At 37.6% G+C, this 17,990-nt stretch overlaps 1 protein-coding gene across 1 annotated transcript in view; it reads right to left on the bottom strand.

Annotated features, from left to right (window-relative positions):
• Positions 1–911: 911 nt before the first annotated feature.
• The window catches only part of MEF2A (myocyte enhancer factor 2A), a 44,067-nt gene continuing 26,988 nt past the window's right edge, over positions 912–17,990 (bottom strand). Inside the window, exons 6-10 of the mRNA XM_009697411.1 lie at positions 13,223–13,413; positions 11,572–11,595; positions 7,805–7,931; positions 2,351–2,477; positions 912–1,839 (exon numbers count right to left, since the gene is read on the bottom strand). Of these exons, the coding sequence (XP_009695713.1) occupies positions 1,494–1,839; positions 2,351–2,477; positions 7,805–7,931; positions 11,572–11,595; positions 13,223–13,413 (815 nt within the window). The 3' untranslated portion in view covers positions 912–1,493. The remainder of the gene's footprint in view (positions 1,840–2,350; positions 2,478–7,804; positions 7,932–11,571; positions 11,596–13,222; positions 13,414–17,990) is intronic.

The following is a 17,990-nucleotide window of genomic DNA, read 5'->3' as shown; positions in this document are numbered from 1 at the left end:
TATGCAGGATGAACTTAACACCGGATTTTTTTTTTTTTGCCACTTTGCTATTTATATACATATATATAAAATGTATAATGAAGCTTAACCATACAGCACAGAGATTACAATTTAACGGCACACATTCACCACCAGTGAGGGGGACAACCCCTTTATACACCCTCTGAAAAATCTGGATAATAATATTAATAATAATTAAAATCCAAAGAAAGTACAGTATATTTAACAAAATAGTAAATATTAAACAGTGAATACTCTACTTAATAAGGACCTCGCCTTTTTTCAAGTTGGCGTCAATCCACAAAAATATACTTTTTAATCTGGTGAACGTACAATACATAGGTACTTACACCAAAGGTGATAATATATTTAGGATGCTATATACACAAAGAGTTTGGCTCAAATTTAAATTTACATATTAAGTGTTCATGGCTTATTTTTCCCCCAAGGTTCCGCCTGCAAGTTTTTCCTTTTCATCTTTGAAAGCAAAAACTAGAAAGTCAAAATAAGATAAAACTATACTCTACAAAAAAGCTACAACATACAGCTTTTATATAAATAATTCATAGCAGAATGTGTTCAAAAGTACTGTATATAACTTTATATATAGTCTTCAATTCATTAGGGTATTGTTTTCTTTAATATAAAATATACATGAGCTAAAATCCGTTTCTATATTTTTCAAAGGTATGAACGTAAAAACAAATTTGTCAAACATATTCCAATTATAACTTAATATATTAATTTTATTTTGTTAACGTTCTATTTCCTAGGCTAATATTTTCTGAATATTTCATGCGAGTTCTCTATGTCTCTCTTTCACTCATTAAAAAAAAAATCACTTCTTTGACCCAATACACTTTTTTTTTGCACGTGCAAAACAGGGTTTTTGTGGTTTTTTTGTGTTTTTGTTTTTTTTTAATTACTATTTCTTATAGCATCAGCCCTTCTCCATGCACCCTCTGCAATAGAGACCCATGCCAGGTTGGGTAATATAAAGGTCATTTTATGTACAGTATTGCTTTCTTCTTCCTGCTTTTCTACTGCTCTGCTGCTACAAAGCATTATTTCTTAACTACAAGTAACCATACAGCTTGAATAAAACACACAGGGACGTTACTACAGGCGAGCCCTCTCGGTTTCGGCAATCTAGTGTGGTAGGATTATAATGCGGGTACAATGATCCTTTGCAAAACAGGTTATATTATTAAAACAACAAGTCCAGGTAAGTGCCAGACTAGATCAATACCTATAGGATTGTTCCGTTACGTTTTACCATGGGACATCTGCAGCTATACAAGAAGTTTGTCTTAAGTGCCTGATGATTTTGTGTATGCTACACACACTAGCACATATATATGCATGTGAAGATATATATATGCACGTATGTATATACATATAAATATACTTATTTCATGTCCTTATTTATAAATTTAGATATGTCAGGACAGTTCTTTTTGAGAACACAAAACTGAAGAGGCAACACTGCGAGTTTATGTCACCCACGTGTCCATCCTCATTCGTTTTACCGATGGACTCTCCCTGTCTTCTGAATTCGGTGGCCTTCCCAGCACGACAGGCGAATGGAAATCACTCCTTGGGTCTTCCCGATCGCTGCCGTCGTAGGAGCTGCTGGAGCTGCTGAGACTGTCAACGGGAGAGCGACCCATTTCCTGACGCGACTGCTGCTGCTGCTGCTGCTGCGGTTGCGGCTGCTGTTGCGGGAACCCAGAGGGAGTTACGCGGTCCCGGGGAGGTGAAATTGGTTCAGATTTTATGTTGATGTTTTGGTTGGTATTAATGGATAAATTTGAACCCTGAGATAGCTGGCTGCCAGTACTGGGAAAAAGAAAACCAAAAGGTAGAAATAAGAAAACACGACAAAAGGAAAAGTGACAATGCATGCGTCTGTGTGATAGTGTGGTCTTGCAGTTCAACACCCGCAAAATGAGTATGTAAATAAATGTGACTTACTGAAGTGAAGAAACAAAGTTGAAAAAAAGGCATTAATTAAAGGTCTGAACTGCATTTATAGAAGTTAAACCAAAGAAAAATAATTTCCTATTTCCAAACATTTCAGCTCATCACACAGGTGACTCCTTTGTAAGAAGCTGGGCCTGCAGGGACAGAGCTTGTCAGCTTGAGGACTGAACGGACAAAAGGGACAAACAACATGAAAGACGAATGCTTTTGCAGCCAAGGAGCAACCCTGAAAGGCAATGCACCGTCACCAGCAGACAAGAAATTAAAATGGTTTTGTGCTAAATATTCCCCAGTGCAGATTATTCAGCTTGAAGCGGCTAAAGTTCCCGATCGGGTGCAGTACCGAGACGTTACCGGATGTACTTACACAAGAGAGCTGAGGGCTGCCGGACCGAGATGGTGCTGCTGCCAGGCAGACACCTGCCCTAAGGACAGCATTCCCGGGGAGTTAAATCCCTGCAAGGCAGACAGGTCTGCACTAGTCAAGGAGTAATCTAAGAGGAAAAAACAAATAAAGAAGAAAATAGTTCATAGATTTATTTTTTTCTATATACATCCATGTGTGCATATATATATATAAAAAACACATAGATAAGAGTATGTGTGATACACGTGCACACACACACAAATACAAAGGCTTTCTGCCCAAAACGAATAAAGGCAAGTGACCCAAAGGAGTACAAATGCAAAAACTTTGAAGTCTGGCAGCAGTCCTCCCTAACTTCACAAGGAGTTTAACAGGACATAAGCCTCCAAATGACAATTTTTTGCATTCTGCTTTCAACACCTAACATGTTGCTGTCTCATACAGCTTCTTCTAAACCCACAGGTACAACATATTTATGCATTTTTATATATACACATGCATCTTACAGTAAGACAAGTATTTGCATTTTTGAAGACTTTCATTCGCATGGAAATCTCAAAATGAAACAAAACGGGAAGAATTCACGCAAGTCGTTAGAAAGGAATGGTGTTTCTTGCACTGAATTTACTACAGACATCCTGACTCTGGTTCAGTTCCCAGATGGGAGCCAGCAGTCTGTCAGACAAGGCGCAGCCGCACTCTGGGTGGGGAGGCACAGGCAGGGGCTGGGTGCTGATGGGATGGGATGACCAAAGGCAACTGGGAACCTTAGTGACCCCTCCGTCCACTCCATTTGTGCAGTCCTACTGTAACGCATCACATTCTGCCCCCTCCCCACAATCATTTCACTCCTTACTTTATGTCTGATTAAACTGTCATCTCTGTACCAAATAAACAAAAAGAAATCTCTTTATTTAAAGCAAAAAATGTGATTATTTAGAAAGACAACTTAAACAGATAGTAGAAAATACAATATATTCCTAATCAACAGTCAATGACCAGCTGTTAGTTTTGGCTAGGCCATAATGCTTAGACAGTTCTCACTTCATTCACAGGTGAAATAATTTTCACTTTATCATTATCACTCATGCTTTTCTTTCAGCAAACACTCCTCTGCTTTTAATTATTTTGTAATACAGCTTCCTTAAAATAATTTCTAGTCTCTTGAGAATGCGACAAAATGCTAGCAGCCAAACTTACTTTATACTGCCAGCAGATGAACCAAAAATTCTGCTTAAGTATGGTTTGTGTTTTGCTTTGGTTTGTGTTTAGGTTTTATTTTGGGGGTTTTTGTTCTGTGGTTTTTGTTTGTCTGTGTTTTTTTTTTTTTTTTTGGGGGGGGGGGGTTGGTAGGTTGGTTGGTTTGTTTGTTTGTTTTAGCATTATCCTAACATGACAACATCATTATGATTTATCTCTCTTGAGATAAGCTTTCTTGAACGATTTCCCCATTCCCATCCACCAGCTTGGTTGCTGTGGACAACTTCTTGGTCTCCCTTTTAACAGCCTACAAAGGAGAGAGAGCCCAGTGCCAGCAGGGTATCGTGCTTTTCAGAGGTGCACACACATCACTGCAAGAATCTTCCTGAAGATCTTGGGAATCCCAGCTGCACCCCCGCAGGTGAAGCTACGTAAGCTGCCTTTTTTTGTTTCGTTTCTTCTCAGTTAGCATTTTTATTGGAACTCTGAAAAACCCTCACAAGTACTTCTGCACAGATTCGGAAAGATTTTTCCCAAGCTGACTGACCCAAAGCCCTTTTGCAAGACCAAAATAAAAACTAAAATAAAAACTAAAACCAGCCCTCCGATGACTAGGACTCAACCTTCAAAGCAGCCAGACCTATGACAACCCGCAAGTGTAGTAAATGTAAACACTTGAGATGGATGTGCTGTTCTGTGCCAGTGGGATTTCTGTAAGAGCAGACTTGAAGAAAATGTTTATAGGAATTCAGTTTCCATGTATTTTTTTTTCTTTGCAATTATAGCTTTTATGAAAATGGACAATTAACTTCTGGTACTTTAGACAGAACGTGTCTGATGACAGAGGTTTGAAGAGATACTTTTCCAAAGAATACATATACCACTACACAAGTAGCTGCATTATCATCTCCCTAATTTTCTACCTGCTAGCAGTAAAATCAGCACATCAATTTCTATACATGAGTGACTTGATGCAAGATGGAAAAGTTGTTCAGACAAAAGAGTGCCCTCTACATGATGGAAACCATTACTGCTGTGACCCTAACAACAAAATAGTTTTAAAGTTTGTGCCTTTGCAAAATAACTGACCTAAAGCCAGTAATATAATTTATGGCTAGATATGCTCTGCTCAAGTGTAAGTTACTATTTAACTGGTCTCTGTGGGTTTTGAGTATTTTTTTAAAAATGCCTAGACTGTTTTAGAACAAGTAACTCAGTTCGTTCTGGCCCATCCTCCAGTAATCTGCAGAAAGAATACTTCCCCAGCAAAACAAATTATTTAAAATAGCCTATTTGTGCAAAACTGATATCCAACATTTTAATTAAGGATCTAAGAGCTGAATCTTTCCCCTCCAGTCCAGAAAAAAACCCATATAAATCCAGAAAAACAATGCAGGTATCTAAATTTTATCTCAGTCCTTGAACTGCAGAACTGAAATTGCTACATAAGTGGTGACTACCCTGACAATACCCAGATGACAATTTAGTTTCAACATCAAATTTCTTTTTGCAAATCCCCCGAAAGGCTCAATCTAATAGAAAGAATTTTAAAGTGTCTGAAAAACACTTTAGGCTAAAAGCCTTTCACAAATTATGACATTATCAAAGGAAATGGACTGGTTTTTAAAATCACATCCCAGTGATAACAGCACTTGTCCATTGCACAGGACACCAGTTTCAATTCTTTGCAGCTTCCCGAGATTCAGACTACATCCTCTCTCATATTTTGATGTTTTATCCTTCACCTTACAGGTTATTCTGGATGAGGGATGCATACAACACTGTCTCCTGAAACAACGTCAGACTGCCTAAGAGAATGAAGGGATTTGTTAGGTGACAGGTAAAACTCAATGCGGGTCTTCTGAGCAGGGACCAGAACTATCTGTTTACTTTAAACAGCCATTAAGTGCAATATATAAACAATCTTTGTGGCAAGCATCAAACCAAGATCTGTGTACATCCAGCAAATTCATACTTAAGCTTATAATCCAAAACAACTCACCAAACACAATTTTTCGCTCAGCTCATTATACTGTTATTGCAACCCCATCTTCTCCTTCATGTATTTCTTTAGGCTTTAAACCCCCCCTCAGGGTAGCGATTATTTACATAAATGTTCAACAACTTAGCTAGGTGCTACTGCAGTGTATTTACTGTTGCTGGTGACTGAACAGTCCCTCAAAATGCAGACCTCGTGCCTCCCAGTAACTGCCTGGGGGCAGTGCCTCTGATGCAAACCAATGCCGAAAGTGGCTGAAGGATAGGAAGTATCAGTTAGTGAGCACGTTAATACAAAACGATACAAATACAAAAAGATGCAAGGTGTTTGGCTGGAAGACAGCTACAAGCCTAAAGTAAAAACGTCGTGAAGACTTCCAAAGTTAAAAAAAAGCGGAGAAAATGTAAAAAGATCCCATCTTTCTTGGGGGGGAAATCAGTATGAATGGATGGCTGCTCTATCTATTCTACCTTCCAATGTTATAGACTTCTGATGGTGCCCATCCTTGCAGAAAACTAAGATAATGACGAAACCTCTATCACTCAGGCTTTGGCCATTTTCTACAAACCTTGAAGTTTTTTTTTGGATTTGTCCTGACCTTTTTGCACAAGAGTAAGAACATCAGGTCACTGACAATAGACCAGCACAGTGGTTTTGACACTTTCTTAAATATATTTATCACAGAGGTGCCACCAGCGTTGCTGACGGGCTCAGCTTCGGGCAGCAGCAGGTACATTTTGAAGCCAGCTGAAACGTGTTCTGTCTGACACTGGGGCAGCTCCTGACCTGTTCTTAGAGAAGCCACCCCTGCAGCATGCGTGTGTCCCCGTCCCCTTTCCCCTCCACCACCAAAATCTTGCCACGTAAATCCAACACAGTGGCCCCTTAAGGAAAAGTGACTTATTCCTTCCTAGTATGCCCTCCACTGCCTCCCAGGCTTCTGAGCATCTCATGCCTGCCAGCTACTTCTGTATAGCCAAAGAAGATACAGGTCAAGGGAAGAAATGCTACTGGGGAATCTCCTTCTACAGAGGTGTGGATCTTCCTAGATTCATAAAAAGAAAAGAATACTCCTCTTAGGCACTTCTGTCTAGCCAGAGTTGATCAGCTATAAATGCAAGCTCTCTAGTGCAGCTCTATTCCTAAGAGCTATCATTGCAGAAGAGAGAAGCAAGATTTTTTTTGTTTTGTTTTAGAATTTGAAAGCCTACCAAATAAGACTTAACATTGACAACACAGTGGTCCCCAGTTCAGAAATTCCTATTTTAACAAATTATAGCATTTTACATTTGAATGTCTTAACTAGACTTCATCTAAAAAGAACAGTGAACTGGGGAATTTATTTCCTTTGTTTTCCTTTTTAGTTTTAACAAATAGCTATTTTAACTCTGACTCACAAAATTTATCAACACTTATCTGCGATGTAGTTTCTCTGCAGGTGCATTTGAAAATTAAACTATGCATCACAGATCAATGGTAATCAACCTCACACCATCAAGGCCACAGCCTTTCAAGGAAATGATTACAAAAATTCCTTCACTGATTACATACAGGGTCTGTAACATATAAAGAACCTTGAGACTGAAGTCAAAATTATCTCTATTGGTATGGAGACAAAGTAGGATGCACCACATCACGAACTACTTTCTAAATCGGCAAACCAAATATCACTTGTATTACCATATTCCTTGCATCACACCCAGCTTTGATACAAAGTAGTTTTAAGGTCTTTCAGATAATAGAGACTCGCAATGGTGAAACGCAGACAATGCTTTCCCCAACCTCACTCTTGACAAAACTAGTGAAGGGGAGAAGGCCCTATCTGGGCTTTATACATCTGGGCTTTTTTGTAAATGGAAAACCCCAGCAGAATCCGTTTTCCTCCTGCTGCTGGAGCTGAGCAGAGCAGAACGAAAGGGACAGTATGCTCTGAAGCATCAACTACTGCTTAAATGGGAGGCATTTCAGTTCTCAGATGGATAGTTTGAATACTACTGCTGTAAGCAATGCATTTTATTGTGCATTTCTCTGTATTCAGCTGTGTGCAACCTGACTGAAAGCTTCTTCCCGATGTAAGTCTCAACATTTACACATTTTACAAGCTAAAGGCTCATTTTTGATGAATAAGAGGCTTCATTTGAACTGAATAGGAAAATAAAGTGAAGTGTCACAGAAATGCAAATTTTCTGGGCTTATGAATCACAAAAGCCTTGTACATCTGACAAATCAAGCCCCTTATTAAAAACAATGCTTACCAGTGTTGTAGGCAGTAGGCATGGCCGAATACACCAGTCCCTGCGGAGGCAAGCTTGGAGTTGTCACAGACACCACAGGGGTAGCAAGAGGCTGTGTAGACTGAGAACTACTTATCCTTTGGGTATTCTAGAAATGATTAAAAATAACAACATGTCTTGTGATATCAGTTAGAACAATGGGGGGAAAAAAAAAATCAAGTGCTAATATAAAAACAGCATTCAATTAAAATGTGTTTCTCTGCCCTTTTTTTTTTAGTTACAAATACATCCTTCTTGTCAGGATAGATTTTTCTAAGCAAGCCAAAACTTTTCAAGACAACCAAAATGATCACAGCAAACTGAAATGAAAAATTAATTAAGACTCACTGGTCCACTTCCCGTGCATGCAGATTTCAATGGTGTTAGAGTTGTAGGACATAAAAATAAACGCAATTTCTTAAGGATATACACAACAATTCTCAGAAGTTCTTAAGTGATTTAAGAGTTTTTAGTCTTATTTTTTAAAGGGGTTTTAGTGCAGATGGTTTGGTGCAGTTCCACCAGAAAAGAGTCTCCCACTTCCTAGTTGTTTATCCAATTTTCAAAATTTTAGCTGCCAGTTTTGACACTGTGCTGACTACACCTGTCCTGAAAGGAACACAGAAATCATCTAAATTTGTGTTGATAAGACTTCAGTGATAAAATAATCTTGCTGTTCCCATGGTTCCTGAGAAACTGGTAGAGTACTTGTTATAAAGCAGATATGTTTAAAAACAAATGACATTTGAGTTCACACAGAGCAACCGTGCTTTTTGACAGGAAAAACAGCTAAACTAGATTGTCTCAGATTATCTAACTGTAGGCACAATGTGACTTTTGAATAACAGTCTGTCTTTCCCATATACCAAAATGAACATCTGTAGCAAACGTATCACTCTAATTAAGCTCTTCAACTGAATGTGCTGTTTAGAAAACTTTGTATTAAATACTGCGGTGAACACTGCCAGAGCTGCTCTGTCACAGAACGTACTTCTTCATGGAATCAACTTTAAATATTTCTTCAAAATATGTTGTTCAACACCATTTTGCCATGCCAAATACCGTCAAGAACAGAAAATGCTACATTTTTTATTTTTAAACAATAGATACTTAGTTTTACCTACAGAAGTCTTAAAAATACTAGGAGTAGAAGTCGTCTCTCCACCCTGTATTTCTACATTCTTAAGAGAACCACTCCCGATTAAGGGAGCTGGATTTCAAACTGCTGAAAATATGTTTTTAAAGCAAGCCCCTAACTCTGAATGCAGTTTTTCACTGCAGAGTTCCATTTCCTACCTTTACAAGACTGAAGCTACTACTACTTTTTCCTTATTTCAGACAGGTGTACAAGTATTTCAGTATCTGCAGCACTTTTTTTTTTCCTCCACTCTGACCTTGAGAGCGCAAGCAGTATTAAAAATGCATGATTCCCTTTATAATAATGGAACAAGTAGGTACAGAAACAGGGCTGTATTCAATTTTAAGGTGCAACTTGTGAAGATGAATTGAGGGTTATCAATCCTTGCCCTGTATCTTTCCAATTTAAGGAGAAAAGTATACCACAGCTACCATATTAAAATTAGCTACAACTTTCCACTGGCTACCAGCTTCTGATCTCTCTTTTGTCTGGCTGCTCTTGAAAGCCCACCTTTGAGCCTTGCAAGGATCTGGAGGTGGCTCTTCGGCATTTGTTCAGCAGATGGCCCCACTCTGCTTCAGAGCTCCCAGATTTCAAAGCTCTAAGTCAAAGTCCCACTGATTTCTGTGTAATTTATCCCTTTAAATCACTTATGTACTTCTGAAAATGTCTGCTAGACCAAGTTTATCTGGCATAAAGATATGTTATTAGTGCAAATTTTTATGTCAGGAATTGACCTTTTTCCAAAGCTTTCTTGGATGGCAGCCTATAAAGTTGGGATTACTGTATAATGGAAAAGTTAAGAGGAGTACAGTGGGAAACAATCCAGACCAAAGGATTTCCCCATCGGTTGTTGTTTTGGTTTTTTTTTTTTTTTGAGTAGTTAATAAAGGTGGTTTTCTGAGGTAATTTATTTCTGAATATAATTCCTTAACACTCAGCCATACAAAGACACTAAGAAATTTAGATGTGTCTAATACTTGTTGTACTCACAGGTTCAGCCAAAGATTCATGACAAGTTTCAGGAATTTTTAAATTATTTTTTAAACTTGTGCAAACGATAGCAGAAACAGGAAGAATTCAATATCTTTATTTCATGCTACGCAACTGTTCGTATCTGGTTTTCATATTCACTGCTCAGTTCCAACCAGAGAATGAATGTTCACAGACATGATTTGGAACTGCTTTCTAGCACTGGAATTAGTACCAGAAATTAGCATAATAAGAGACGTAGCATTGCAGGTGTACTTCAGATTTCTTTACCCCGTCTGAGGAAGACACTACTGCATTTTCTTTGTGGGAGCTGCCTTCCCCTACCAGAGGAGGCCAGGTTCCAAAACCACTAGAGGGCCCGCGCTCCCCGCAGTACCCATGAACCAACCCGCCTGCCGCAAGGCGCGCCAGGTCACGCTGCAACCAGCACCGCGTTTTAGTGGGTAGGAAATACCTTAATTCAAGGGTTTTTGCATTAATTCCAATTGCAATGATATTTTGATTAAGTGTTTTTACGTTGAATTAGCGCTTCACCTCTCGCACTGGAAACCAGACACTTCTCTATAAAGGTGAGAAGAACATGCGCGACAGCTGTTTAACTGCTCAATTAGCAAGTCATTCCAATAAACCTTAAAAACTTCCATACTGACTTTCAAAAATCATTTCCCCTTATTTTTGTAAATCTGTTGCTCACGTTTAAGGTAAAAATCAACCAACAGCATGCATTCATCAAGAAGTTTATCTAGATCACTACATTTTCCATGCTTTCATGCAATTAGAGCCTCGTATTAGCAACAGGTCCATGTTCAAAAACAGATCAGGGCATGTAACACGCTGACTTTTTGTGTATCTTTACAATCGCACTCTGATGCAGCATCTTCTGCTTCAGCAGCTAAACAATTTGCAAATTGCTCTAAAAATAAGTTACGAATTATTTTAGCCTTACGTTATTTTCCAGACAGAATGCCAAATGTTAAAACCTTTTGGAAAAAAAGACAAATCCCAAGAGTTTCCTTTCAAAAGCAGAATATCTTTCCACTGGAAAAAAGGTAGAATTATTCATTTGCAATTCTCTGTTCATTTTGGTAAACAGGGAACACCCCTGTGGTTTGATAATCTCACGCAGGATGAAATAATTCTAAACTCCAAAAAGGTGACCTCACCAGCAATGATGTAATCTCCTTGAAAATAAGAGAGGTAATACAGGGCTTGTGTTACAATCTGAAGAACTTCATGAGTGAAGCCACGTTCTAAAAATATTCCAATAATTTAGAGGATGATAAATGGTTATTTGTATTTTACATAAAAGACAGTAAATATCCTACACACATGGACAGTTACTCTGTAAGGCTTTTTTCCAATGTTCCCTCCAAGAAAAACAGAAGTATTTTCAGGAAAAAAAAAATAGAAGTTTACAAATGGAAAGCACTAGACTTTGGATATGTTTTCAACTTGAATTGGTTAGGTTTTGAGTTTGATAAAACAAATGTATTTTTGTCTGCTACCAAGGGAACACTGGAATTATTTAAAATATGTAATAAAACTACAGTTAAAAAGCTGTAGTAAAAGACATTTTCAGCATCTTGCGCTCTCTCATCAAACAGTAGCCCAAACTCACCAACTCCAATTCATCCTCCTCCGACTGTACTCAGCAAACAAGAGGGATAACACAGTTACTAAAATTAGCATTGCTTTCAAAAATGTAAGAAAACGTCACATTTGTGCTTCAGGTTTTTTGTTTATTTTCATTAGTAATGTGAATTTGCCACCTGATTCTGTAAATACTACTACTAGGAAGCATAATACTTTACATAATTCAAGCCAATTAAAAAATACCGTACTGAAAGAACACACGCTTTGGCAAAAAGTAGTGCAGAAAGAGCTTAGTAAAAACAAGGACACAGCTACACGTTGATAACACATGTAGATACAGAGCACAGCAGTTTCTGGTTGGACTGATCCAATAAACATCCAGCTCAGTAACAAAGTCTTTTTCACGTACAACCATCATACCATCCCCAGTATCTCTACTCTGAAATCTCTTCCCAATTTCCTCAAAAAGACAGACAAAACCTAAATTGAGTATTACATTGTTCTTAACAACACAACAGTAAATAGGTACTAGACACTACTAACACTAGAACTGCATTAACAAGATCCTCCTCTTTATCTATTTCGAATTAATTTAAAAGTGTAATTTTCACTTCAATAGTCAGTTTATTTCCTATATCTTCTACGCTTCAGGATTCCTAGAAAAAACTAAAGCTTCAATAATCATTACTTTGAGGATAATTATAGCTTTTGTTACTTGGATTAATTTTGCATTATTCATCACGAATACAAGTAACAAATGTAAGCACTTGCAGTATGTTAAAAACAAACAGAAATATCCAGAGAGTACTTGTATTGTTTATATCCTGCTCCTCTTGGTTATGGTTCATTCTTCCATACACACAGAACAGAAAATGTACACATAGATGTTTAAAATTTCTACACGACAGTGAAAGACTAAGACCAAAGGATCTGGCCAGCCAAATTAAAGGAAAAATGGAGCAACTCTTCCTGAAAGACCTGTTCTGGTCTCCACGCTGTGGTTGCCTCATGCCTGACACGAAACTCGCGTGCTATTCCCAATCTAGGCTGAACAAACATTATTACCAACATGCCAAACTGCACAGTAGTACTGAAAAGTACACAAACAGGGACTGAGCTTGGTCCTCATTACTCTTTTATGCCTTCATCGAAGACGTGACATCCACTATAGGAAAAACAAGATTGCATTCCAGCACACCACAGCAAACAAGCATTTCTCTCAGACCATCATTACCACTGAAGCTACATTTTACATCCCACAACCATTATGACCCAGGAAAAACAGGTACAAAGTGTGCTTTAGGGCACGTTAATACAATTCACATCACCAATAAGATCAGCCACTCCTCCACAGAATAATGCATAACCCTTTCTAAAACCCACATCCTTCAAACCAACAAAGTTCTCAGTCAGTGAGATGTCAAATCAAAACAACAGAATCCCAGTCTATGTCTCTAGGATTGCACTCAAACAAAAAGAAAAACAATTCCTTACGAATTTAACTTCTCCCAAGGTAACAACTTACAACTTAGATTTTCGTTAGTGAAATTTCAGAATACAAACACCTTTCTATTACTGTAACCTATGGTAAGCAGATGAGAGAGTTTCTCCCTGCGCATGTGGACAGAACACTTCATTTTCACAAAACCAGTCATAGAATAAATGTTTTAACTTACCAATGGTGGCATCATACCCTTGCTGGAGGGTGGGATGACAACACGGAGGTCCGGTTTGCGATTGTTCATTCCAAGATTACCTCCTCCAGGTGGAGGTGGAGACTTTGTAGGCATGACTTTGCCTAAGCCGTTCCCACCACCAGTAGTTCCAAGTAGACTTGGTGAAGCTCGAGAATTCACAAACCCATTTCCTGAAAAAGGAAAAGCAAATATACCGTAAGACTGAAGAGAAGTAGCAATACAAAAGTTTGCGGCACATGAGCAAGTTACGAAATATTTCTTTTGTAAAACTTCCAACAACAAACTTCTCACAAGAGACACAGTATTGAATAATCAAACAAACAAAAACCACTTTCACTAGATCAATACATAAAGGTAATATCACCTCAAGGGCACACTGTGGCAGCTTAAACGCTGAGAAGAGCATATTGCCTAAGAACTATTTCTAATCACATCTGTTGTGGGTTTTTATTTTGCCCTTTCAAGTTCCTCCAGGCTGAGCTTGCAAAAAAGTGTGTGCTTTTACACAACCCCACTTCATCCCCACCCTCACAGAACATGAACTACACTGAATTGTTGTCCGTGAGAATAAAAAAACCTAGCTCTTTAAAGTCTCTGTTTCTAAAATATATTCTACAAAGATCTTCAAGATCCGCAGGACTCCAGTACCTATTCTCTAAATAAATTAATTTCAGTCTCAAAAATATATACTGCCTGATTATTATACTTGGCAACAATAATGGGAACAACTCCTTTCCCTTCAGATTCATTCCAAGTTCTAGACACAGATATCCATGTCATCTATGCCCACCGATTTATTTTACACAGGTTGTTCTCTACCTTATTCTGATAATGGTCTCAAGTTGTGCCAGGGGAGGTTTAGGCTGGACATTAGAAAGAACTTCTTCACTGTAAGAGTCGTTAGGCATTCAAACGGGCTCCCCAGGGAGGTGGTGGACTCACCATCCCTGGAGGTGTTCAAAAAACGTTTAGATGTGGCGCTTCAAGACATGGTTTAGTGGGTTTAGTGGGCATGGTGGCATCCGGTATACGGTTGGACTTGATGATCTTTGAGGTCTCTTCCAACCATAATGATTCTATGAAACTCACTCTAACTAGAATTAGATAAGCCAAAGCCTGCAGGTCCTGGCTTCAGCACTGAAATCCCCAAAAGCTGAATACACTCAAGGCACAGGTTACACTCAGATCAGAAAAAAAGAAACAAGACAACACAGTTAAGTGCCTAGTATTCTGTTTTCCTGTACTGACAAAAGCACCAATCATGTTAACCAAAAAAAATATGTATCTCAGAAAAAAATTTAAAAGCCACATTCCAATGATTTTATCATATTTATAGCAACAATTCCCAAAATACACACACCTTATTTAGCTGCAAATGAAAAAAAGTTAAGCGAGGAGAATTTCACAACAGGGAACCTTATAGTGCACACTACACAACTTGTGTATGTATAAATAAATACAATTCATAGTAAGGTTATGTTTATACTAGGTATTGCAGTTCTGAAAGCACCCTTTATAGTCACAATTCAGGGAAAGGGCTATTACACAAAGTTCACTGTGTGGGAAATTCTCTTCTAATAGCCTGTAGCGCCACACTGGTATGAATTTTGTATTATTATTCTAATTTGAACAGGCCCCTATACCCAATCCAATTTTATTCCATTAAGTACATATTAATCTAAAAGCAATTAAAATAAGAAAGTTGTCAGTGTCATATTCTACCTTCTTTAGCAAAATTTTTAATGCTTTTAAAAGCTTAGCCAGAATGAAGAACAGTAACATATATCAGTAACAGCACACCATTTCATAAAGGTGACTGGTACTGCTAAGATACTTATCCAGCATATGTTGAGAACCTAGGTGTGAATTCAGCAGGTTTTTTTTAGCAGGATGCTAACGAGGGAGTCTCCTTCATTACTACTGATCCTTGTTACATGGTACAGGAACTGCCAAATGCAATCCTCACCTTTTCCCCATCCACCATAAATGGAACTCTACATACTGTTTTATCAATTTAGAAGTGGAAAAAGCCAGATTAATTTCAGAATTACAGCAAAGCTCTTGTGTTGATCTGAAGATAGTCTACTGAGTTTTATAAAGGTCTTTTGCAAACACAGTTATTGCTAAATGCTTTTAAAGAAAAAAAAAAATCTAAGTAGGTAGAATTTACTGGAATTTGCCACCACAGTATTCTTGTTCACATATGGATGAGCAGTACATTCACAACTTTAAAGCCAGGATTTCAAATTCTGGATTTACTTTCTTTGTGGATTTCCTACTGTGCCAAAAGCCTGACCATACATGGATGATCTGATATGTCCCTTGAGTTTTTCAAGGTTAACAGAGCAAGAAGGAGTTATTCTAATTTAGTACTTTCCTGAAGCATTTGTATGGGAGGTATGGGAATACGCTTTCTGAGAATTCTACCATTTAACTCGGAAGTTAAGGGGAAAAGAAAGAACACAGACAGCAGAAAGAAGAGAAAGCTTTTTATGTCAGCATTCTTCCTTGTGTATTAAAAACCACAGCAAAAACTCATTTTGTGATTAAGGCATCTACATTCCTCAGCAGAAAACAGCGGAATTAGTTGCATGCTTCTAGGTTAGTGATAAAATTCTGTTAAGGTGGCTGAGAAGTTGAGCTGAGAATACATACTAGAGATAAATACACTCTTGACTGCTAGAACAAAACTAGTCACAGCTAGGTCACACAGAAAAACCAACCAGCCAAAAAAAAGAGAAATTAAGTTCCGTGAGATGGTTTTCATAGAATCATGGTTTTGTTAAATACAGTTATGCATCAATACCTATCCATTATAAATGAGTGTAAACATTAGTTATAGACAGCCTACATAGCACCAGATGGCAAGAGAAATCTTGCACAATGCACAGAGTCAAAATTAAGTGGATTTGGAAACAGATGTGAGGGAGGAAAAATTATTAGAAAATAGCACCATTTTCACTAAATTACATCTAAAAAATGGTTACAGTATCTTCCATTTTGAGCAAAAATGCCAGAACATTCAAAGAACTTACTGTTACCAAAAAAGTAAAGCCTGGTTTTTAATCTAATAACAAACAGCACTTTATTACTCACTAGGGCTCTCAGTGTGACCTTTTATATGCCAAAATTGCAGTATTCTGAGCTGAATTTAAGCTTCAGAACAATAACACTGTGTATAAACAATGGAGTTCTGTATAGCATTTTAGCCTATCCTATGATACCATTTCCTGTCCTCTGTTTTCAAGTATTTCGGTAGCTCGTGTGTTAAATCTGGACAGTGTCTTTCTTCCACACCCAATACAGTCATTTCCTGCAGCCCTTATTACAAGGCTCTGCCAATCCTTCAGAAACATTTCATGCTTTTAGTGGTGCTGTCAAAACCAACAAACTCCTTGCCATTGCCTTCTCTGCACAGCATCATTCAGCAGCAGGGCAAAGTCAAAGCATTTGTTCTGAAAAAAGGCTGAGCACTTCTTAAAATGACTGTTTAGAAAAAAAAAGTGAAGAACGGGAAAAACAAAACACATCGTACGTGTGCAATACTATGGGTATTAATCCAACAGCAGCCCTTTGTTATAAATCACAAGCACTGAACATTTAGCAAACACTGGAGTATCCATATTGATTATTTGAAGAATCATATGCTGGGGCTGCAATAAGACTGTAGAATATTAATTTTTAATATGAAAGTTAAAGCCTTTTTTCCTGTTAATAATCTAATAAGAAAATCAAATTACAAGTTAAGTGTGAAAGGATAACTAAAAGCATGGTATTTCTTAGAGTAAGGTCAGGAGCCAGAAAAAGATTATGATTACAGGATGATGCAACTATACGGCAGTTTGCCAAACTAAGGCTTTAATAACCCCATAAATTCTACTTACTATTTTGTATAATACAAAAATTGTATACACCCCGCCCACTATAGATCTTCCCCAAAGACAATTACTTTATGTTTAAAAACACTATCAAACTGAAAAACTGAAACAGAATATAAAATCCTACATAAGTTTAAAATTAGACTACTGTTTTTACTTTTAGAGTTTTATTTAACTCTAATTATTTAAAACAGACTAGGAAAGCATGTTCGAAACACTTCTTTGGAAAACAGACACAAATGCAAAGATGATAAGCTCTCAATTAGATGAATCATAATTTAATTAGATTTTACGATAACAAACATTGCCAATGTACATTAGCCTACTTCTTGTTTAGTCAGAAAATGTGCACTTTTAAAGTAACTTCTTTTCTGAAGCTAAATGTTAAAACCCACCCATTTTAAAAACTGTATATTCTGCCTTCAGAAATGTAATACAGCTTAATCTCATTTATTGTCCTGCAGCCCAAGACGTAGCATTCAATTACATGAGCCAGACTCATATTTCACTATGTAAATCACATCAGCTGAAACAATGAACACACGTGGCTGGAAAGTACTCTATGTACCTATTACTACTCCAGGAATAAATTATAGTCATTGATGCCATTAATTTTTTTTTTGTGGTTCACCTTTGGAGAAACTGAACTGTTATACAGTTTTAGAAAATAATTGTGGGCAAGCAGCTAAGTAATGTAAGATTAAGCAAAAATAAAAACAGTAGTAAATAAATACTTATGCCTCATATGACATCATACAACCCAACAAATGTCACATAATTGGAAGTAAACTGAAAATTGTGTCTGCAATAAGCCATTGATTCACTATGCATCTAGAAGATCAGATACAATCTGCTGAAGAAAAACATTT

Source organism: Cariama cristata, unplaced genomic scaffold (genome assembly GCF_000690535.1).
Source record: "Cariama cristata isolate BGI_N322 unplaced genomic scaffold, ASM69053v1 scaffold13753, whole genome shotgun sequence".
NCBI classification, from domain to species: Eukaryota; Metazoa; Chordata; class Aves; order Cariamiformes; family Cariamidae; genus Cariama; species Cariama cristata.
Note: the sequence above shows the minus strand (reverse complement) of the source record. Positions and strands in the feature narration are given on the sequence as shown.